Source organism: Haliotis asinina, chromosome 2, assembly GCF_037392515.1.
Source record: "Haliotis asinina isolate JCU_RB_2024 chromosome 2, JCU_Hal_asi_v2, whole genome shotgun sequence".
In the NCBI taxonomy this organism is placed as follows: Eukaryota; Metazoa; Mollusca; class Gastropoda; order Lepetellida; family Haliotidae; genus Haliotis; species Haliotis asinina.
In genome coordinates, this window is record NC_090281.1 from 61,681,871 (window position 1) to 61,705,957 (window position 24,087).

Consider the following 24,087-nt stretch of genomic DNA (forward strand, 5'->3'; position numbering starts at 1 on the left):
AGTCTTCCAAACTAATAAGTCTTTTCTAATATCAACTGCTAATCACTTCTTCATTCCATGTCAAACAAGGTAACAAGAAGATGATTCCTTTTTTTCATACAAAGTGAAAAACATGATCTCAAACTTCCAGTTTTAAAGAATCCTTGAAAGCAGACGCCACCATCTGTGTTGAAGTATATGGCAGATCACCATGACATAGGTCAGTGGAAACTCATCTCCATCCCAGTAATAACACATGACATACATTCCTCTCATTTCATCTCCAACCACAGGAACTAAGAAAGACGCAACCTTCGGATGAGCATGTGTGTGTCATTCCCAACCCCTGGAGTAGGTCTTATATTAAATTACCTTCCTCTGCAAACTCTGGAATCTTTCCAATTCATTTTTCCAGAATGCACAGCAATCAACATCTTCCCAACAAAACTAGCAAAGATAAATAATAGTCAAAACAAATTCAACAAAACATTTTTAGATTATTATCAAAGATCTTTCAAACCCTGAACATCTCAAAAAGGGAAAGGGCTTCCTCTTCAGTCTCTGAAATTCTGTTGGTAAAAAAAGACACTTAATCCAAGAAATATAGATATCGTGTTGGAAAATATAAACAAACTCCAAAGTGAGCCCAGAACAATTCTTCACTTAAGAGGTGAGGCAATCTAGACTTGCCAAATCATTCAAGACTTGAGCTAGACTCCATTAGTATTTACGTCTCTAGAGTCGGGGGATAGGTCATGAGGTGCTCCCTTCATCGCCAGAAAGACTCAGAGACAACTGAAGATGATGGTTTCATGTGCACTCAAAGAGGAAATGAGCAGAAGAGTGTGCATCACTAAACACGCAGGTTCGGCTTGATGCCAAGATCTGCACAGACGTGAGGCGACAGTTTATCGCACAATAATGGCAGAATGCTCCAGCCCATCGGGGAGTCTGCTCCTCAGTCTGTAGTGGAGAAACAGGTACACCTTAGGGCTGCTTACCTATTCCAAAAGAAATATGATCATCGCTCAAGGTCTCGGTGTTCCATCAGAACTGTCAAGTAGATAGTCAAAATGGAGCTCTGACTTAACTTTAAGTCTAAAGCTAACCTAGATTGTCATGAAGAAATTAATGAGGAGATAGAGAGGGGTGTCCTCACTAAACCTGGCATGAAACTAAACACTGACCTCAGAGGAAGTCTGCACAGAACATCACACTGTAGAGAAGACGAAACAGAAACAGAGCACATTACTGAGACACTGAACAGTATTAACACCACTCTGAACAGTATTAATGCCACTTTGAACAGTACTGATGCCACTATGAACAGTATCAATTCTAGTCTGAACAGTATCAATGCCAGTCTGAACAGTATCGATGTCAGTCTGAACAGTACTGATGCCAGTCTGAACAGTATTACTGTTACATCACAGCAAGGCAGCATTGACTGTAAGGAAAGCCAGAAGTGATGCGCGTCTCGGACGTTTACCACATTCTGGTGAAACACAATAACACAGGCCTGGTGATTGTGTGAGGGACTGAGTGAGTGGTTGAATGGATGGCCAACTGTATCAAAGGGTAAGTGAGAGGACAAGTGAAGGATAGGCGAGTGAATGGGTGGGTGGATGGTTTAACAGGCACTTGAGTGAAAAAGTTAGTGAATGGACGTGAGAATCAGTTTGAGGGTGAGTTGGTGGGTTTGTGGGGTTTTAGTGGTTGTTGGAGTGAATGAGCTGCAAATGAGCAAGAAATCAAATCTGGACACGGCGAGAAGTGATTGGCAAAGAAAAGCAATGATCCATGCTGCTTCCTGAACACACACATGATTACTGTTAGGATGCCCTATCAACCAACTACTTCACACACATTGACCAGCGCATTCGCCTTAACCACAAGCATAGGGTATGTATTAGTCTGTCTCACAGACTCTAAACTGTATCATCATCCCTTCTATCTATATTTTTCTGCATTGCTAACACCCCAAATGAAGCAAGACCTGAACTAATAGGCAACTTCCAATTAACTGGGGTTCCTTTTCTATTAAGACAAATTATTTCTTCCTACCAAAATCATACATGTTGAAGAGACTAAGCAATAGTCTAGGCACAAATGTCACACCTCCTGCCCCAAAATCCTGGCAGGTATTTACTCAAGTAAATGTAACCAAACCCACTAAAGCTACACCTATAGCAAGAAAACTCATGTTTAACTGAGAAAAGTCTACACCAGACTGAGACCATCATCACCGAATGACAAATAAATTTAAGTTATATAAACAAAAGAAATATCATATTTCAAACTCAAGAAAAACAAATGGCAATGAAAAGTGAAGCACATGCTATAAAGAAAGTAGCAGGACTATTTCTGTCTGTACAGTGCAGACACCATGAATGTATGACAGTGTGGGCCTGGCACAGCACCAAGGCATGCACACCGGCTTGTGGCCAACACTGCCGCCATCGATAGAAGGCATACAGGGACTGGGTTACTATGTTCCTCTCAGAAAACAATCCACACTCATTCCGTAACCGCAATGTCCGATTTTTTAAACTTTGGAGATGCTGGCTGCAAGTCTGCCAAAAATTGAGGCACAGAGGTATCTTCTTCTGTATGACTCATGCTGTCTGAGACTGTATTCCCTGGTGCTGAAAGTCCATCACTGTCTGGCGCCACCGCTAGCTTACCATATTTTTGATAATCAACACCCTGTCATCTGTATTGAGGTGTATAGACAACATTCTTATGATGAACACCCTGTTATATAAAGTGTGGTTACAATATTCGTTACAATCAGCAAAATATCACATACCGTAAGATACATAATACCATATTCCTAATCAATAACATCATGTCACATGTGGGGTTCATTGTATCACCAAATCAACTGATAACATCCATATTCTGATACTTATGCCCTAATATAGCTTACATAGATTTATTTATAACATTTTGTCAAATACCATACTACTTCTAACTAACGACACATATTTACACTGATATACCATCGAAGACACCATTAATGCTGAGTCTCCTCATAATGCAGTATAATGCTGAACATCAATTGAACAAACACAAATACATAAAAGGGAACAATCTTTCATAAAGAGGTACAATTATTTTTATGACCATTTGCTTGATAACAGTGTAAGGACCTACATCAAAATGTTTCATCTATTGCTATAAAGATGTCCTCTTCATCATACCAGCTTCTAGATCATTATGTTTTACAGATTAAGACAGATATGCAGAAGAGAGTGTTTGGATGATCCTGGCACAGTCAGGCCGGTAAGGCTCATCATCAGCTCAGCTGTTTCCAGAAAACACTGCCTAGTCGAACCCACTAAGAACTTTCAACACAGCAGCCTTCCGCTTTATTATTATTATTATTTTTATTATTACTACAGGATATTTATCTAGCGCTCATATCCATGCATCCACTGCTTGCTCAAGGTGCTGGTATATGATTCCCTCAATCACTGGATGTCAGTCTCAACTCCATGGGGATCATACAAATGCCACTGTGAAGTTAAATTAAAGCCTTACATCGGAGTGGAATCATGGGTCCTCCATATGACCTGGCACAGAGGGAGTCATGTAATGGGGAACTGGGTACTACAGTAGGAAATTCAGCCTCACAGTGTAGGTATACCTACAAATGCTGACATCCCAAGGTACATAAAGGCAATGTTAGATCACAAGAAAGTCCAGTGGTTGATGTTTGTTGGTTCACACAGCTAACACTTACATTCCACCTGGATTATAGTGCCCTGGAAATATTCAAGTTTGGACCTGACAAACCACTGGGTGATATTATGAGCAACATTCAAAGCCACTTTATATAACGACATACAATCCAGGCCTGATCCGCTTAGTTGCCTCAGAATCTGCTGGGAACCTGTTGAGCCCCAGAACACCAAAGGGGTTATAGCCCATGGATCGAGTGATGGGCGAAACCTTGGCAAGTTGTTCTGCCTCTCATCAACAAGCTCATTTTCTAAATATTTCCCACGCTTCACGTAAAGTCGCTCTTGAACACAGTGGAAGGATGAGTCAACATTGTTCAACATTGCCATTATTTTTAGCCGATAATATACAGAAGAAACATCCTTCCATCCACAGGATGAGGGCGTGTATCTGCTCTAGCTTCGCTTTGATCAGCAAGTCAGTTGTATCATAGTAGTCAAAGGATGAAACAAAACACCAACAGTATCATCATTCCATGGAAAAAAACAACAAAAACTAACCATTTCACAACTGAAACAGAACATGCATTGCCAACCCTAACGGAAGCTTGAGTAATCAGTGAGGTAAGAAATAGATATTTTCATGAAAAAAAAAAGGTAATGGCAATTTGTTTTTAGGACCGATGCATCTTTGAGATTCTGATTTTCACTTTAGGATGTGCGCTAGGTCCATGTGTAAGGTAAACAATAGGTCAAAGCTCCACTCATAATGCTTGTCATGTGGCGTCAATGAGGCATTTTTCAGACAATGTGGTGTTCTGATTTCTGAAGCAGTATCAGTATACATGTAATCATATCCTTGTCTGCATCCTCATAGATCCAATGACAAAATAATGAGTGTGGACTAAATACAAAAACCTCAGCTCAATGAGTGAGTGAGTGAGTGAGAGAGTGTATGATTTGCACTAAACTGTATTTCTGGTATATCTTGCCTTGTCATCTAAACACGATTCAATCCTCACATCTATCAGTTTCTGGGCCTGACCTTACAAGCATGAGCATTAAACCAAACTGTTGTTATCAGATCCAGCACTGTCAACACTAGGCAGCCATCGTGGCCATAGACTCTGCATTTCCATTGACCATTACTTAAGTATAACGACATACCATGTTAATTAGAAAAGTGATCAAGTAACAGTATTTCAGATACTGTCTGGCAGGTTAGGTACTGGGAAACGCCTGTAAGCACATGTACCTGTTTACCATGGTTATCAATAGGAAGGGAACACTTAATCAAACCAGGATTCAAAGACACCAACATCAGATCCTAATACTACCAAGGGACACAACTTTGCATTTGGGTACTAAATTAGCATACATACAGAACCAATGGACTTCCTGTTGCAGAAGTCAACCTGGTTTCTCCTGCTCCTCCTACTACTACTAAAGCACCAATAACTTTAACACAACTACTTCCACATGACTTACATGAAATATTGGATCAATGTCAGAGAAGAATTTAAACAGTCTACTTAAGTGCAATTCCACTGACAGAAAATTTAAATTTTCATTTTGAGAAGCCGTAGTGTCAGCAGGAAGTGGAACAATGGGTAAATATTTCACTGGCCAACAGTGTTCAGATCACTATCAGCTTCCTGGTTAGAAAACTTAAAACTACACGATGAATCACTTGCAGTGGATTACTAACCACTTAGGAATGTAATAAACATAAATACTGTCTTAATGCAAAGCAATAACTAATAATCCAAGTCAAAACCATCTGTTAAGCGTGCAGTAACCGGGTGGTAGTTCTTACACTGAAATACACTGTGGAACTAACTGCTAGACATGCAAATTGTTTCCAAATGATAAACGCTGATCCTCAGCGAGTACTAGAACACACATGTACATGACTAAGTCTGTTCTTCCCCTCTTAACAGTAAAACTTTGCAGTCCAATTTCATCATGATGACTAGAATTGCTTTAGATTTTAAAACATGAAGAGCTTGATACAAAGAATAAAAAGATTTTAAAGAAGTATACTCTCAGTCAGTGATGATGTCACTGAACTACTGTTGATCTATTTAGTCCACACTTGTTACAAAGACATGTCAACAACACTGGGTTCATATACAGTTCTGCACTGTACGCGTCTATAACCACCACTATTAACTACTGTTGATAGACAAGGTAAAACATAGTGCACGATGACTGATGGTATAAACCTGCTGATTCAACATATGTCATATTTGGGATTTCACTTTCTCAGTAAAGTACAAATTCTGGTACTTTCTGTGGTTGAGTCCCCTCCGGGATTCAAACCCGCACCCTCAAAGTCAGGTGCCTAATCACCAGCACACAAAGTTAGCCTCCTAGCCCACCGCGACTTCCACCTTGATCAGGGTGCGGGATCGAATCCTGAATGGGACTCGACCAAAAAAGTACTGGAAATTGTCCTTTACTAAGAAAGTGAAACCCCAAATATGACATATGTTGCATTTGACCACTTCCTAAATGACATTGTGTAATCAAATCTGTTGATATAAACACTAAACCACTGTACACTCTCACAACCAACACTGACATTCAATCTAAGTCTGCTCTCACAACCCACACTGACATCAAAGTAAGATTATTATACACTAACACTCAGTACACTTTTACAACCATCTGTGATGTCATAAATCTGATAACATACACAGGAATACATTGTACACATGTACACACTCACAAACAACACAGGTAGGATCAATTGTACACAAATACACATTACACTCTCACAACCAACACTGGTTGCATCAATCTGCATTAAGTATTACATCGTACACTCTAACAATCAACAATGACAACATAAATATTGAGCTGTTATACACAGCAATACATTGTGCAACAACACTGGTGGCATCAATCATTTGATCTATGACTATTATTCACAGTCCCGTCTCAACACTGGTGTCACAGACCTATTACAATCAATGACAAAATGACAGCCAAACTTACTTGAGCTTTATCTGTATCTGTGCACTCTCCAGATTTGTTTCTAGCACCTCATCGATCACACCAGTCCTGCAACAACACCAAACATTAACAATGTATTACTTATACAATAATCTACACCATTACCTCTCTTCTGTGGGGTCAGATTTCATCAGTGACAAAAACGCGTCAATCAAGGTTAATCCATCATCACTGACTGAACCACTAGAGCAGCAGGACATGTTTACCCTTTCAGGCAACTGGTGTCATCAATGGATTAAGTGATCTAACTGTATAATGTCCACTGCTTTCACTTTTCTAAGATGACAGCCGTTCTGTTGGAAAATCACACCATGTTATTATCATAGCTGATGTTTAATGTTACCATGTTATTATCACAGCTGATGTTAAATATTACCACATTATTATCATAACTGATGTTTAATGCTACCATGTTATTATCACAGCTGTTTAATGTTACGTTATTATCATAGCTGATGTTTAATATTACCATATTATTATCGTAGCTGATGTTTAATGTTACCATGTTATTATCATAACTGATGTTTAATGCTACCATGTTATCACAGCTGTTTAATGTTACGTTATTATCGTAGCTGATGTTTAATGTTACCACATTATTATCGTAGCTGATTTTTAATATTACCACATTATTATCGTAGCTGATGTTTAATGTTACCAGGTTATTATCATAGCTGATGTTGTTCTGAAGAGTTTCGTAAAATCTTGAACATTTCATCTAACACTGCAAATTTATCTCTGAAAGTTTAGGCATCAATTTCTTTTTGTTCTTTCTTAATCTTCTATACAATGCATACAGAATTATTGAACACAACATTTGTTAAATCCATCTAAACAACTACTAGACAAATACTTCTTTTCAATACTTAATGGTGATTGATCAAAATCAAACACAATGCCTCAAATGTAGTGTACAAAATGAAAAAAATATGATTATCACTTCATGAGACACTCGCTACTTAAGTATCACAAATTTCAAAGATGAAATATCCTGATGAGCGTGTTCATATTATCCAACATGCCACACATATTTCATTATAAGATCTGAACTTTTCACTTTGAACACAGGTTTCTTCCCAAAAGAGCTGGGATGAAAGCTTCAGTGGTCCTAACTTAGGTTTCCATCTCAATGTTTATACACCATGTACGTGTAACAGGTCAGGGGAATGCTACAGACCAATCCCAGAAATCAGGCCTCACAAAGCCCCACGTTTCCCTCTGATTACCATCTGGAACCAGCAATGGGGGTCCCCTGCCATGGCTGTTCTCAGCCTGTACCATGATGTAGATACTGTCAGCAACTAGGAAACCATTGTTCTACCAACACTGCCACTTTCTCAGGACATAAACGTCACTTAAAGAAGAGAAAAATGTCATGATTTGAATATGATAAGGTAAGTCAGTGTGGTTTGAAGCAAATTTTTAGTTTTAAGCTATATTCCTGCCCAAACAATTTGGGATACCACAAAGAACATTTGGGGAATCAAACTCTGGTCTTTGATACGGTGAGGAAATGTGAGTGAGTGAGTTTAGTTTTATGCCACACTCAGAAATATTCCAGTTATATGGTGGCGGTCTGTAAGTAAACAAGTTTGGACCAGACAATCCAGTGATGCTTCAGCATCGATCTGTGCAATTAGGAACCACTGACGTGAGTCAAACAAGTCAGCAAGTCTGACCACCCAATCCCGTTAGTCGCCTCTTATGACAAGTATAGTCATCTTTTGTGGCAAACATGGGTTGCTGGTGACCTATTAACACATGAAGGACATGACTTAAGGAAATGAAACCTACATGCTCACAGGTCATAATGTTGTTGTGCCAGACTAGCAGTTTGTTTCTGCTCAATATAAATTGATAGATGCTTATGTTTATCATTGATAAATTAGATCATCAGTATAAAAAAATTATTCCGTGGATGTAGTAAATGGGCATTGGTTTACCTGGCTTTTAGCAATATCCCAACAATATCATGGCAGGGCATACAGATATACTATACCCATGTGGGGAATCTAACCCATGCTTATGGCATGTTAAGGGAACAAATTTACCAGTAGCCTGTGATCCACCAGCATAAAAAGACATGACATGGACAAGAAAAGTTGCTCAAATACTGTCCAGTCACTGCTTGAGCCAGTTCATCATTCCGTTGTTAAGTTGCTGTCAGAGCTCTTTTAACATGCACTGGGTGCAGGTTGGTATTAAACAGTTATTGCAGTTTCTAGATCAACTACTGTTGGTTCCAAATGCTTAAAACATGCCCTGATACCACATTATACAATGCCTTTTACAGAATATTTTCTCCTCGCCATAGAATAACATGTACTTAGACCTGAAATCCGGTCAGTGAAAAAACTTGTACATGATACACATAATATCTGCCACTAGGGGTGAAACGGTATGTTCTTACCATGGTATGGTATGTACTGTGGTACAAGGCCCTCGGTTTGGTTGGTTTCATATGTACCATTAGCTGATCATAATGCAGAAAACTGACAACAATCAAACCTTACACTGTTTAATAACACAGAGGAAATATAACCATTATCTTTATTATTCTGAATTAACAAAACCGCTATTGTGTGACTAGATGGAAGAACAGTACTAAAAACAAACATACCAAAGTTTGGAATTGCATTACGGTATACCAGCCAAAGGCAAAAACCACAGTTCTACTAATACGGCAGTATACTGTTTCACCCCTATCTATTACTATGAGATCTTAGTAAACTACACACAAATATGAAGACCTGGATTATAAGTCAGGTCACAGTGACCTTTCATCCAAGCAGAGTGTCATTTGAGAAAGTGTAAATAATAAAACTGGGTTTTCAGATCATGCACTCTTCAAAAGCTAATGTGTTATTAAAACACTTGTTCACTGAACGACTGACCCAAATACTAGATTAATCTATGTCTTAATCATATGGGACAAACATCTGAAACGGATAAACGTTCTTAGATAATGTATACCATTAGCATCAGGCATATACTAGGTATTCAAAAACTATCTGTTAGTTTCACTCTTCAATCTTTCTTGTAGCTAACACGATTTAGAAAGCGAGGAAAAAGCTTTTTAGCACCAATTCATAAACATCAAAGGGAAATCACTGATGTGGTACCATCATATCCTTGTTGGGAATATAATGTCAGTGTAATGCAACTAGTCTAACCACTTCACAACTTCAAACTATCTTCAGTATGAACAGAAGCCTGAAAGGTCAAGGTCGCAACTAATGTTGACACTATTCTCTAAGATGCATACTTACAAAATTGATATTTGCAAAAAATTCAAATTGTATTGTTTTTAATGTTGAGTGAGATACTAACCTTTTGACCGATGCTTCAAAAACACCACTGTCACCAGCTACAGACTCATCACTCACTGCTGCAGAAACACTCCGCGTATTTCCACCTGACAAATTGTTGCACACACCGGAACTACTTTCACTGATTGGACTAAGAGGAGGGTTAGATGTGGAGTCCAAGTTCTCTAATCCTTGTGAACGTTTTGTGTTTATTTCACCACTCTCCGCTAGTAAAGATTGTGGAACCATTTGTCCAACCACTGGCACTCTAGTCCGAGAGTTATCTACCCTTGGGTACTGTGGAGAATTTTCTGTTAATTTTGATTGATCGCAGTTCGTAAGAGGTTGCCCACCAACCATCCAGTTGCCACCCAAGCTCACATGACGCTGCCGTTCCACGGCGCTCATGTGTTGCTCGTAAGTGGGTGGAGGAACTATTTCCATGGGCATGTAAGGAGACACTGGCGGAGATGTTGATGAAAATGAAGATTTCGGGGACACTGATTTAACCGAAGGCACTTTATCCCCTGTTGCCATGACACTATGTAGGTAATTCCCTGTCGCTGCCGCTGTGATGTCCAAGTTGGACATTTGCGGAATGACCGCTTCCTGAATGGGGGCCATCACATGACCCTGCAGAAGTTTCTCAACACGCTGATGAAGGTCCTGTAAATTTATATCACTTCCACTTTGGCTCTGATTGTAAATGTCTACAGCACTGAGGGAGTTGAGGGACCCAAGGCTGCTGGCCGAGAGAGACCCTAGGGATCCCAGACTTGATCCCGAGGACATTGACAATGTGCTCAGCGACAAGCTGGAACATAACAGTAATAGATGTAAGTCTTGCCAAGAACATTATCATGGAATGAGTCAAAGTTCTTAAGTGACCAGTCAGCAAGATTTCAGCCACTTCAAAGCAAAATCTAATTACTGATTCTAAACTTTAGTGCGAGTGAGTTTTATGCACTCAGCAATATTTCAGTTATAGGGTGGCATTCTGTGAATAATCAAGTCTGAACCAGAAAATTCAGTGATCAACAACATGAACATCCATCTGCACAAATGGGAACAGATGATGTGTCAATCAAGTCAGAGAACCTGACCACCCAATCCCATTAGTCGCCTTTTAATGACAAGCATACTTGCCTGTTATGACAAGCATGGTTTACTGACGACCTATTCTAGCCCCTACCTTTACAGGTCTCTAAACTACAGAGAGATTGAGTAATAACATGAGCACAGATCCTAGCCTAACCACCTGATTCACATTTTGGTAGGCAAGCAGGAGGTACTGGGGGCCATTGTACCACTTGTCAAGTTTTTAGGGTAATCATGGGATTGACACACCTTTTCTAAGGGAATGAGTGAGCGGAAGAGTTGTGTAAATAATACTTTGAAAGGTTTTCTAATTTTGTGATAGAATGTGGAGTCAACATGGAAGGAAAAACTAAAGTGATGCAGGTTTATAATGATGAATCCCACTACCACAGGTTTGTGTTGTGAAAACAACAACACCAATTTGAGAGGCAAACTCCAGCATGAGCCTCAATCACACCACTAATCTAATTTGTAGTAATGCAACTCGTATCAATATTTCAGCTATATGATGGCAAACTATCAATTAAAAACATCTGAACCAGACAAACCTATGATTCTATGCCATTAAGCAAGTCCACATTCTACAATCATTTTTGATTGCCTCAGACATTTTGCTACACTGTATGACGTGCAGTGTTTATGAAGGGCCTAATTAACCATGAGTTCTGATGGACGTCACCAGTAACAACACTCACCTCTTCAGCTGTGTCTCAAGGTATGATGTTAACTTGGTGGTCTCCGAAAGCTGATGCATCACAGTAACCTTCTCATTGTTTAGTTTTAATCTGAAATGTTCACATACGTACAGTTTACTAAATATTCAGGCAAAAATAAATGGATATTGTGAGACATAACGGTGACAGCATACTGTGCAAAATGGCATATATACCATTTCTTCTTGTGTGTTGTTGAATATGAAACAATTTAAGCAATCCAGTGATTGACACTATTAATCTGCAGTGTGCTGTGTGTGTCTGTGTTGTGTGCATGCATCTGTGTCTGCATGTGGTTCTCTGCTCAGACTAGTCTGGATCAATGCCAGTTCAGCGCAAGGCAATTGAGAGACAATGAGACATCTTAACAAAGATGCCCAAATCAGTAAAAAGCCGAAAGTAACCATGATGACCAATCCTAGCTTTTTCTTCTACAAACGCTGATCACCTGGCAGGGAAACAACAAGTACCAACGTCTTTAAATACGACAGGTCCAAGCATCCAACCCTCAACTTTCTGGTTGGACAGTCTATCCATACACTACTGCCCTGATGACAAACTTGAAGTACTAAAGTATGTTCTGTTCATGAATCTGTCAGTAACCGATTTGTCTCCTACCTCTCTGCTATCTGCTTGTTGGAGATTTCCAAAGCATGGTTGATGTCATATTTCAGCTGTGCTATACGCTGCTGTATCTTAGCCAGCTCACTTTCACTGCGACCTTTGGGGTCAATACTTCTTAATTCACGTAGCAACTGTTCCTTTTCTTGCAGCAACAACAATCTGCAGAAAAAAATAATCAATTTACAAATGCATCAAAAAGTTCTCATGACAATATTACAGCCCATTACACTTAACAAGAGGAAAGGAAATCTGAACAGTAATTACATAGCCTTGAATCACTCTCCCTACATATTTATTCACATAAAACATTCTTTCCTGATTGTACACATATTCTAGCAATATGCAGCAACCTGGAAACAAGCAAGGCTGGACCAGAAAACCCAGTGATTGACACTGTGAGCAGCGAATCACTTCACCTGGGTATGTTGACTCTACATTCATTACCCTCTTAAACAAGCACAAGCAGCTGGGGATTAATTCTATCCCAGCAGCCGCTTGGGCGTTCACTTACCTGTCTTTGTCACACTCAGTCTGCCCAGGGATCATCTGATCTTCTACCTTGGCCAGTTGCACCTTCAGCTGACTGAGTTTCCGCCGGGCTTCATCATACTGGAGACGGAGTCGTGTCTTCTCCGCAAAGATTCGATTCTGATTCAAACCAAACTGAAATTGTATGATTTGTGAGAAATGCCACAACGTCATATGACTTGGCTTACAGAAGGATCATACAAGACTCTTTGAACTCATTCTAAATGGAATCACTGGTTTTTTTATCAGCAACCAAATATTTCACCAAGACACAGCACTTTTAGTGATTCCCTCATTGTGTCTTGAAGTTCTTGTGATACCATCAACACAAATATCTAAAGTGACGACACCGTCTGCTAAGACGCCCTATGCTCACCTCTCCTCTCAGATCCGTTTGCGACGCCGTACTGGACCTCTCTGCCAGCGCCAACGAAAGTGTCGACACATCTGGTGAGGAGCCTCCATTCTTCCCCAGCATAAATTCCTCCTTCAGTCTGGCCAAGGACTGCAACAAGAAACACAACCTTCATCAACATGTCACACCTTACAAGTTTCAAACTAAACCAATTGAGGATTCAACAATATACCAGTCCTAGTCAGATGTGACTGAGAAAGGATTAATACAAGTACAGGCAATGAAACAATAGAGATGCAGGGATCTCCAAAATTGGATGGTGGAGAACTTGGTCCTTGGCATCACATGCTTTGCCCTGTGGGCTATCCAGTGGGGCATGTTCTGAACATAAGATATCACTTTCTGATACAAAGGTGTGAGGATGTTTGCAGGCAATGTGAGTGATTGGGATGGCTTTGAGCAGTATTTTAGCGTCTGCTTAAAGAAGAGTAAATCCTGAAGTTGATGCAAGGTTTCAGACATATACCGTTTTAATGAAACCATGGACACAAGTTTGGTGCTGACAACCCAACACAAACCCAGGATTCAACCCAACAACCATGGTTCTGGCCTTCCTAAGGGACACAATACTGCACAGGAAACAATAACTTCACAGAATACTGGGCAGTCAGCACCCATGTTTTTAAATTGACCTTGGACAACCTCAGCATAAGACAAGCCACCAATATGGATAAGATGATGGGGTCCTTATAACATAATGAAATTCATTTATCAACAAAAATGTCTCACATTACTGACAAAAGAACACATAAAACAATTTCAAAGGTTTTATCAAAGTTCAAAACATTAAAAACAGCATTCATTTTCAGTCTCCTGAGCTCAGTTTGATGCCTGAAACAAGAGTTTTCTCCATTCATGTCACTTTGTATGTTATCTGCTCTGTGCCAAATACACCCCTTCTCCTCCCACTGCAATCTTCAGCTGGTCGATAAATTCAATCAGAATGCCCCTAATTGGATCTACAACACTGTAAGAAGTCTAGTTTCTGACAAACCACAATGAACAAACAGATGAGAACCTGTTTGAAACTACTGCAAAATTAAATAGTTAGCCACATTAGCTTGTCAGACAACATGATGCCTCCATACTAACCCAATGCTGGATTTGTTGAAATCAGATGGAGAGTTTTTCACCCAAAGCACAGATCTAACTAGAAGCTATTGTGAACATCAGTGTAGAAAAGAAATGACTGTAGAAATATACCTCGCTCAAACCCACCTAAAAGCCTCCCCATCATGTTCAATAGTTATAACAAAGACATGTGTCTATATTGTTGGAGGTAACACTCTCTCAAACATCCCATCCACAGGTCAATGGTATCACAAAGGTGTGTCAACAGTGTCAGAGATAGAACTACACTCACTCACTCAAACATCCCATCCACAGGTCAGTGGTATCACAAAGGTGTGTCAACAGTGTCAGAGATAGAACTACACTCACTCAAACATCCCATCCACAGGTCAAAGGTATCACAAAGGTGTGTCAACAGTGTCAGAGACAAAACTACACGCACTCACTCAAACATCCCATCCACAGGTCAAAGGTATCACAAAGGTGTGTCCACAGTGTCAGAGACAAAACTACACGCACTCACTCCATGTCAGCTATTAAAACTCCTATGTGAAGATTCAGGGTTGATTGTCATTTGTGTCTTGTGGTAACAGTATACACCCTCACAGACCCATCCAACTGGCAAATCTACAAGCACATTCCCAATGAGTGAGTGAGTTCAGTTTTACGCTGCACTCAGCAATATTCCAGCTATATGGCAGCGGTCTGTAAATAATCGAGTCTGGACAAGACAATCCAGTGATCAACAACATGAGCATCGATCTGCGCAATTGGCAACCGATGACATGTGCCAACCAAGTCAGCAAGTCTGACCACCCGATCCCGTTAGTCGCCTCTTACGCACATTCCCAAGCTCCTACTTGCTAATATTTAGCTAATGAAACATTTTGGCTTACATGGCTTATGCCTTAAATGGCTGCATGGTTTAATATTACGATATCTCCCTGCAAAGTGAATTAACTTAAAACTTATTCATGACTTCATGAAGTCAAAAGATTTCACATTGAGATCTTCATTCTTCCAGATTACAAGTTTTATAATGTTGCAAGTTCCATATTCTTTCAGAAATCAAGTATCATCGCAACAGCTCCCTAAACATTAAACCAAAAACTTTAAAAAACTGATGAAGAGAGACCGTGTTTATGTGACGTGGAAGAGTGGTGAGTTTGTGGTTTATCTGTATGTGTCGGGGTGCCGCACGACTTCCACCTACACACTGTTGAAGAAGATAAGTAACACAGGTCTACAAGTGTTCCTCCCAGGATCCACAGCCATTCATAAAAACTATCATTCACCATTCTGCTGACACAGCACTTATCACAGCACTGTATGAACGTAACACTACCACAACGTCTCGAATATATGCTCAACCTTTTTCACATTAAACCCTTTCATTCATATTACTCCACTTTCGACAGGGATATTTTTATCTTTCCATAATGCATGAAAGTGATTCTTCAATGTCATCTGAATATGTAAACAGAATAATATCTGATTATCCCTGATAAAATTTGAATAGTATATTAAGTTACCATTATGAATGAGTGAGTGAGTGAGTGAGTTTACTTTCACGTGACACTCAGCAATATTCCAGCTATACCGTGGCCATCTGCAAATAATCAAGTCTGGACAAGACAATCCAGTGATCAACAGCATGAGCATCAATCTGCACAACTGGGAACCGATGATATGTGTCAACCAAGTCAGCAAGTCTGACCACCCGATCCCATTAGTCACCTCTTACGACTAGCACAGTTGCCTTTTATGACAAGCAATGGTTGCTAAAGGTCTATTCTACTCTGGACCTTCACAGGTCTTACCATTATAAATAATAACAGGATGATGCTTTCTACTCCTTGTTACTAAAATTATTGTAACATGGATCGCCATTTAAGTCCATATTTTACCTCTCTTGAATTGGAGAGTGCAACCTTTTCATCATGAACATTAACTATAAATGAGTGACTTAAACTGTTTAAAACATTTTAACAGGATTTCAGTTATAAAGTGGCATACCAGCTTTCTGTGGAAAAACACTGTATTCATATTCAAGTCTTGGATGCAACCACTCAAGAACAGGTATTATCAATTATAGGATCCTGACACAACTAAGGTAGGCAACTCTGAAGAACAAACTAAGGAACTTCGGATGAAAAACACTTTCCATCCTTGTGACACTGATTCGAGGAAATTGAGAGCATGACTTCTGAGTAACACTGTCTATTTCTTACTCACTGCTTAGGGCCACATCTAGGAATTAAAGTTGTTATAGCTGACCAGTGGCAATTTCAGTATGACTGAGTGGGTTGAGTCTTACACGACTTTCAGCAAAACTCTAGCAATATCACTTTTTCAGTGTCATGTAAAATCTTGTAATCCATGCCATGGATCTCTGTTCTGTCCATGAAGTCAATCACTGAATTGTCTGTTCCACAATAAATTATTAATAGATTGCAGTCACATGGCAACAACATTGCTGAGTTCACCATTAGAGAAAAATCACTCTGTAAATCTAGACCACAAAATAAGCTTATGCTATCTATAATCTCATATTCCTAATTCAGAGACAGTCAAGATATAGAATATGTTATATTTATAGATAATTTCATAAAATAATCATTATATATGCAAGTCTTGACACTTTAAGATTTTTTAAATGATATTCATGCAAATTTGCCTGTGTTGTCACAAAGGAGTTTCACACTGGAGTGTTTGTTTGAAATGCATCCCTTCATCTCAAAGGGCACCATGCATATCATTCATTGAAAAACGAACAATGAATATGTGTTTACATAACACATAATTCACTTTGCCTGACAAGTCCAGAAATCTCTCACTGGCACAGTTGTCATTCATTTCATTTCATCCACACCATCATCTTAAACCTTCACACACAAACACATTTTATATTTCACAGTTAGTGCTTGTGGGTTTAAGCAAATCTGCAATTATACTGATTGAGTGACTGCATTCACTTTTACTCCTTTTATTATCCCTGGTGCTATCCCCTTCTTATTCCTCAGAAGCATCCCATCCCCACTCATTACAACTCTTAGCCCCACTCATTTTCAAGCTAAGGTCAGCGGTTCACAAAACAGAACAAGTCAAACTAAATCCAAGAGTTGGAAACAACTTGTCCAACTGTAAATATCCAATGCTACGTACAATGTTATCCACAACACTGTGTCTTTCAAATACCAAGAACTAGTTCAACTCTCAATGAATTAAACAAATGATTCAGATTCATCTAATTTCAAGTTTTCTATCTGTCTATTCAAGATAGCCAGCAAGATCTTATCTATCATGGCAGCCACAAAATGACAACCATAAGCTTGGTGGAAAGGAAATTGAGCTGATGAATTACAGCCTGCCTGACACCTTGTGTTAAAATGGCCAGCATAGCTAAAGAGTGACAAAAAAAACTTGGAAGTTATTCCGTCAATGTAAATAAATATTGACAGGTAAATGTGCATGCATGCAGTGCACACAGGGTGCCAAGTTGCCCAGCAATGATGAAGAGAGCTGTCGGCTGTGTGGCTACACAAAATTGCATCATGTAAGGCAGTTACACCACCGATGAGTCAGAACATGTGTGTTCAACTGAATTCCATTCAAAACACAATTAATTATCTCTCCGTTAACAAGCCTGAGTAATGTTTGCTCAATACTCTTGAATGCTAATACCCCCACTTCTAGCATCCTAACCCTCCTTCTTGAAGTCTACACCACAAGCATCCTGTCTCTTCCCGGCAATATGACCTATCACAGCGTCTTCAGCAACTTCCTACAGCACCATCACAGCTTCACCAGCACCCTGCAACCCCTCCTCCGAACGTCTTCCACTATCTCCCCCTTCCTTACACCTTTACCTTTTCTACAGAACATCTCTCCAGCACCGTACACCCTCCATGCCAACTCAAACAATGACACGTCTTTAAGCACCCTGACCATCATACCTTTTCTAGCACCCCACACCTTCCCTTCCAAATAAACAATGACACCTTTTCCAACACCCTACACCCTCCCTTCCAACTCAACAATGACACCTTTTCCAGCACCCTACATTCTCCCTTCCAACTTAACAATGACACCTTTGCCGACACCCTTCACCCTCCATTCCAACTCAACGACACTTTTTCCAGCACCCTACACCCACCCTTCCAACTCAACGATGACACTTTTTCCAGTACCCTACACCCTCCCTTCCAACTCAACAATGACACCTTTTACAGCATCCCACACCCTCAGATCCTCACCCTCACCCAGATCCCCCGATCCAGTACTTCACCCTCTATTGATGACACAAACCTTTAAAACAAATCTCCATTTGCTTATGTAAATCTACATCATTTGGAGCATTTAAATAATTTTTAATAAAATTTCAAGCATATACAGCAGACACCAAAACAAAACCTACCCTTCTGAACACATTTATCTTAATGAACATAAAAACATAATATTTCTAATATGAGTAATACGTTTTTCTTGTATTCACTGACATGTTTAGATAATTAAAGTTGCTAAATGATCAATGACTTTGGTTCATATTTATAAATGTTGATGCATATCCTAACTTTTAATATCCCATCTTGCCTAACATGCAACTCAGGGATGAGCAGACACATCATGCTTCATACTCCAGCATGAGATGGGATGATAAGACGGTGATATGCGATACTCTCCACCAAGGTACGTGTTTTGCATTACTTCGTGTTAGGCAAACTCCCACCATCCCTTGGTAACACAATATGTTTCAACTAAACGCCTCGAGCTTCTAATTTCTCCCTTTTCCTTTTTACCAATTGGCTGAAAATTCCAAGCATGCCATCATATGCTCTGTACACATGCAAGAAGATTTTGAAAAGATCTCGGAAGGATTGTAGGATGTGCAAAAACATGGCTGTCAGCAAGCTGATGAGTTCTGTTTTCCTCGTCAGAAGTGTTTGGAGGGAATATGATAACAAGAGAGCAATGTTGAGGTGGTCAGTGTCACACAAAGCCACAAATTACCTCCGATTTAGGTGAAAAAGACGCGCAACCTTCCGTATCCTTACTTACACAAAGTTCTTTCTATCTGGTCTCATATATGGTTTCCTTAGAGTTGCATACAGATTTGTTGATGATGCTATTGACATCACAGTAGTTCTACAAAGCATCAAGATATAAAGGATGTACACAGATGTATCATATCATATCATATCATAGGACCCCATATTACATCACATTCCCTGTCAGATTATACAGGGGTAAAAGCCCAAGGTTGATGTTGTATACCATTTTAATGATTTCAGATGATTTCACATTTGCTTGTCAATTTTTACAAAGATCCATCCTAAATTCACTTCAATACATATGCTACACTGAAATAAAATTTAAGTGTATGGAAACTGCTAAATATCTCTGAGTATATCTCTCACAGGTCTGTATATTGTTACTATCGAACTTATATATATTTAGGGACTAAGTGTCAGTCTAGTCACAATACAAGCCTCCAGAGATTCTAGATATGTAAGTGAGTGAGTCAGTTGTGTTTTATACTGCCGTGAAATGTATTTTACTTGAACATTGATAATACTGCAAATGTGGTGGTGTGGGGTCATAGAGCCCAGGTTACATATCGGTTGGTAACAGGGAGTCCTTGGTGAACGACTGTTTGAACGCTTGATTTATTGATTTATGTCTTGAGCTGCAGTCCTCCTCCATGATGAACTCATGTGATACATGAGGTTCCATCGCTAGCAAATCTGTTCAACATTACTTCTGTTAACCCAGCAGTGTATGGGTACCCGGTGGGGTAAGGCAACCATGTGACTGTTAACACTAGATTAAAGTCCAACTTAAACATTCATTCTCACAATGTTGACTGTAATACGGCTTGTTACCTGCATGAGGTCCATTTTTTCCTTCTCCCCTGTGTTGACATGTTGCTGCAACTGTCGGATCTCGGCGATGATGGCTTGGGCTTGCGTCACATTGTACCCTCCGCCCAGTCCCGCTAACTTTTGGTCCACCCTGCACATACAACACATTGTATTACTCTATGATTGCCACGAGGCTAGGATAAGTATGTTCTTTACAGTCATCTGTAACCAAGTTTGTGGCTGAATATCACAAAACGATATTCCAAGAATATGACAGTGACAAGTGAACAATCCTCTTTGGAGCAGACAATCCAGTGATTGATATTGTCAGCTTCATGTTGTAACAACAAACTGTCAATATGTAGATAAGCCTAGATGTTTCTCATCAAACTGCTTTATGACAATTTATCCCTTTGACAGGGATCATATTACACTCAATAGACACACACACGACCATTTAACGAAACAATCTCAGCATTATGGCAGTCACAAGTCTATGTTATGGTATAGGAGTTACGACCACATTAGCACCAAGATCGCTTTCAACAACGGCCCCAAGAAAACACCCCAATAAGAAAATACAACTTGTTAAAAAAGCCTTTTAATTATGTTCACTAACTGAATAAAAGCATGTTTCAGCTGAAAACTAATGCTGTGCCATAGAATGGAAGATTTGAATTGATCAGTTTGAATTTAAATCAGTACAAATCCACAGATCAGCAAAAAACTGACATCCCTGCTTTTACAATACTCCATAGAGGCTACTGAACATCTGACAAGCTTCTATACTATTATTTAATACATCATGGCCGATGGCTACGCCAACTGTTCTGAATGACATGCATACTGCAAACGTGCTTCTACACCTTGTAACACGTTTCCCGAATTTCAGTCAACGCATGAGACACGAATACCTCTGAAATATCACTAATGCCAGTGGCATTACTCTTCAATAAGTTACAGTTACCTATTTTGCTTCTCAAGAATCAAGGACACCTATGACACACAGGAAGTGAATGTTCACGCCATGCTGCTATAATATATCGGTATCTACCCGCACAGCATTCCACAACGTCATGTCTAGCACCTACATGACCATATTTTAACAGGTATTACATGAACAAATACAAATATTCAATACAATCATCTTATAACAGCTCAAAACAGGATTATATTTCAGATATAGACATATATGCCCATTGAAACTAAATAAGGAAAATATAACCAGTTCTTCCTTCAAAACAGGTATTGTCCTAACTGTTATTTTCATAATTCAAAGGTATTTGTGCAAACACAAAAACTATGCGTTAAACCCTGTCTACTTTCTTGGTCCGGTTAACAGTGAAACACAAGCCACCTTTAGTATTTACTTTATTGACATGAACTGAAAAATGGGATATTTAACTTGAAACTTGATGGAAACATGGGAATGTGTATCAGCCTGTGAGCTAGTTAAAGAAATCATAACATATGTATACCGACATTTCAATTCAGTAATTCAAACACAAAATCATCTTAAAGGCCAGGGTAAATTATTTCTGTCGCTTATATATCCTCCCTTATGGACCCTCACTTGACATTCCTTCTACCTTCCCGACTAAGCCCCCCACATTCCGCCTGTTATGGCCATGGTTTATTATGACAGATAGTATGATGTAAGAAATACAGGCAATGGTTATATCGGCCTAATGTTTCCCCTTTCTTCTCCTTAATGGGAGCAGTTTCCTGTGGCCAAATACCTCCTGTCTCTTTGGCTCAAAAAGTACATTTGGAATCCTGGCATACATGTAACTTTCTCTTTAAATGTCTAACTGTACGTGATAACCACACATCTACCTCCCCACAGCAAAACTGTCTTCCATAAAACAGGTCCTGAATAGGGCTGGACAGAGCGTGGATCGCAGTGATAAACAGCTTCTGTTTTAAGCAGAGAATAATAAGTGGGTGACAGGGTCATGAACACCACATATTCCATCCTTTCCCAGAAAGAGTGAGTGAGTTTAGTTTTATGCTGTTTTTAGCAATATCCCAGAAAAGGACACAAGAAATGGGCTTCACACATTGTAACCATTTGGAGAGTAGAACCTGGGTCTTTAATGTTACAAACAGACATTTTATCCACTAGGCTACCCAACCACGCTCCTGCCTAGAACCACATCTGAGGATTTGAGACATAACAAAGCAGTGAGTGCTAGCTTGACAACATGCTACAATTTCATAGGCTGACACCTTAACCAAACACTGGGGACTTTCCCATCAGCAACAAGGTAAAGACTCGCATTCATCTCACTCTGCCAATACAATTTCTTTAAGGGGTATCAATTAACAACTAACCTTCATGAAACTGAAACAATGTTTTATTACAGTAACACTTACAACATCAAGACTGAGCCAGACTGAGCTAAAATATCCCCTTAAACAGCCTGAACGTTTACACTTACATGTATACCCATGATCAACAGGCTAGAACTGATCTTCAGTAACCCATGCTTGTAATAAGAGAACATTAGTAGGATCAGGTGGTAGGTTCGCTGACTTACATGTCACTGTATCCCAATTGCACAGATCGATGCCTATGATGTTGATCATTGGCTTATCTGGTCCATACTCGATTATTTACAGACAGCTGCCATATAGTTGGAATATTGCACAGAGCAGCGTAAAACTAAACTCATTCACTACACTGAACTTGAATGTAATCCTTCCCATAACATTCACAAGCCCAAGACACTAACTGGGTCAGGGCATAATGTCCCTTTAATGGTAACTGTACTCCATGTTTTATTATCAACCATTGAGTCCCTTCAAAAATAACTGCACTGTGTCGTAACAGCATTATGCCTTTTATGCCTTTTAATAACTGACAGCACTCAGTTTTTAATATTAGCATAGCGTGCCATTAAACACATCTGCACCTGCAGATTAATAGTTAAATGAAATGACCCATTAAAACAGATTGTACCCAGTGTTTTATAACTGCAGAGTGCCCCCCTTAAAAATGATAACAGTCAGCATTTTAAAGCTAAACTTAACGCCCATTTGAAAGCAATTGCAGAAAGTGTTTTTGTAACTCGAAGCTGAATGTTGTCAATACCTACCTGTATGCAATCAACAATACATCGTTTTGTGCAGGTACAGAATACCTGTGTCCCTAAAATAACGAGGTCAGTCCCCTTGCAAAGAGGCAAGTAACAGGACAGGTAACACCAAGGAATTTAGCCTCCCAGATAACAATAGAGTCATTCTGCCATCTCTTCTAAGAGGGAAGACACAAAACAAAATGTCAGGATAAAATAACACGTCCATCAACTGGGAGACGTTTGACTCTGACTTTCCACATCAGATATGTAAATAACAATTGTGAGGTAAAATATTTTCATTTGACGTGACACAGCATCTAAAAAACAATACAAGAAAGACAAAAGACACAAATAACTCATCCTGACCAATAGAGGACAAAAAGGTGAAGTTACTACCATACTCCAGGACCCTGTTGCGTTATAAAATGTGTGCAAAATGTATGCTTGAGGGACCTCCAAAATAATGCAGGTCTTTAGAGGGTATAGTACTTTCATAAATAATCCAACAACATCACAGTTAGGGACACTAGAAAGGGCCCCACACACTGCACCCAAGTGGGAAATAATTACTATTCACAATCCTTCTGCCTGACAAGTTGCTGTTTTAAACACTAGCCTACCCAACCATCTGAGGTCTAACCACTTTGCTAACATCCTTAATGCACCAACATGGAGCTGACAAACCACAAAACATAATCATGACACACAG

General features: G+C 39.5%; 1 protein-coding gene across 5 annotated transcripts in view; it reads right to left on the bottom strand.

Annotated features, from left to right (window-relative positions):
- LOC137274078 (protein WWC2-like) overlaps nucleotides 1-24,087 on the bottom strand; it is an 80,350-nt gene that overhangs the window by 20,130 nt on the left and 36,133 nt on the right. For 3 of the 5 annotated variants that reach the window (XM_067807070.1, XM_067807068.1, XM_067807072.1), the window contains exons 6-12: nucleotides 20,320-20,449; nucleotides 13,328-13,456; nucleotides 12,935-13,086; nucleotides 12,418-12,582; nucleotides 11,782-11,871; nucleotides 10,011-10,802; nucleotides 6,663-6,728 (exon numbers count right to left, since the gene is read on the bottom strand). In XM_067807070.1, coding sequence (XP_067663171.1) covers nucleotides 6,663-6,728; nucleotides 10,011-10,802; nucleotides 11,782-11,871; nucleotides 12,418-12,582; nucleotides 12,935-13,086; nucleotides 13,328-13,456; nucleotides 20,320-20,449 — 1,524 coding nt within the window. The remainder of the gene's footprint in view (nucleotides 1-6,662; nucleotides 6,729-10,010; nucleotides 10,803-11,781; nucleotides 11,872-12,417; nucleotides 12,583-12,934; nucleotides 13,087-13,327; nucleotides 13,457-20,319; nucleotides 20,450-24,087) is intronic. The other 2 variants (XM_067807071.1, XM_067807069.1) reach the window with 1 other exon arrangement.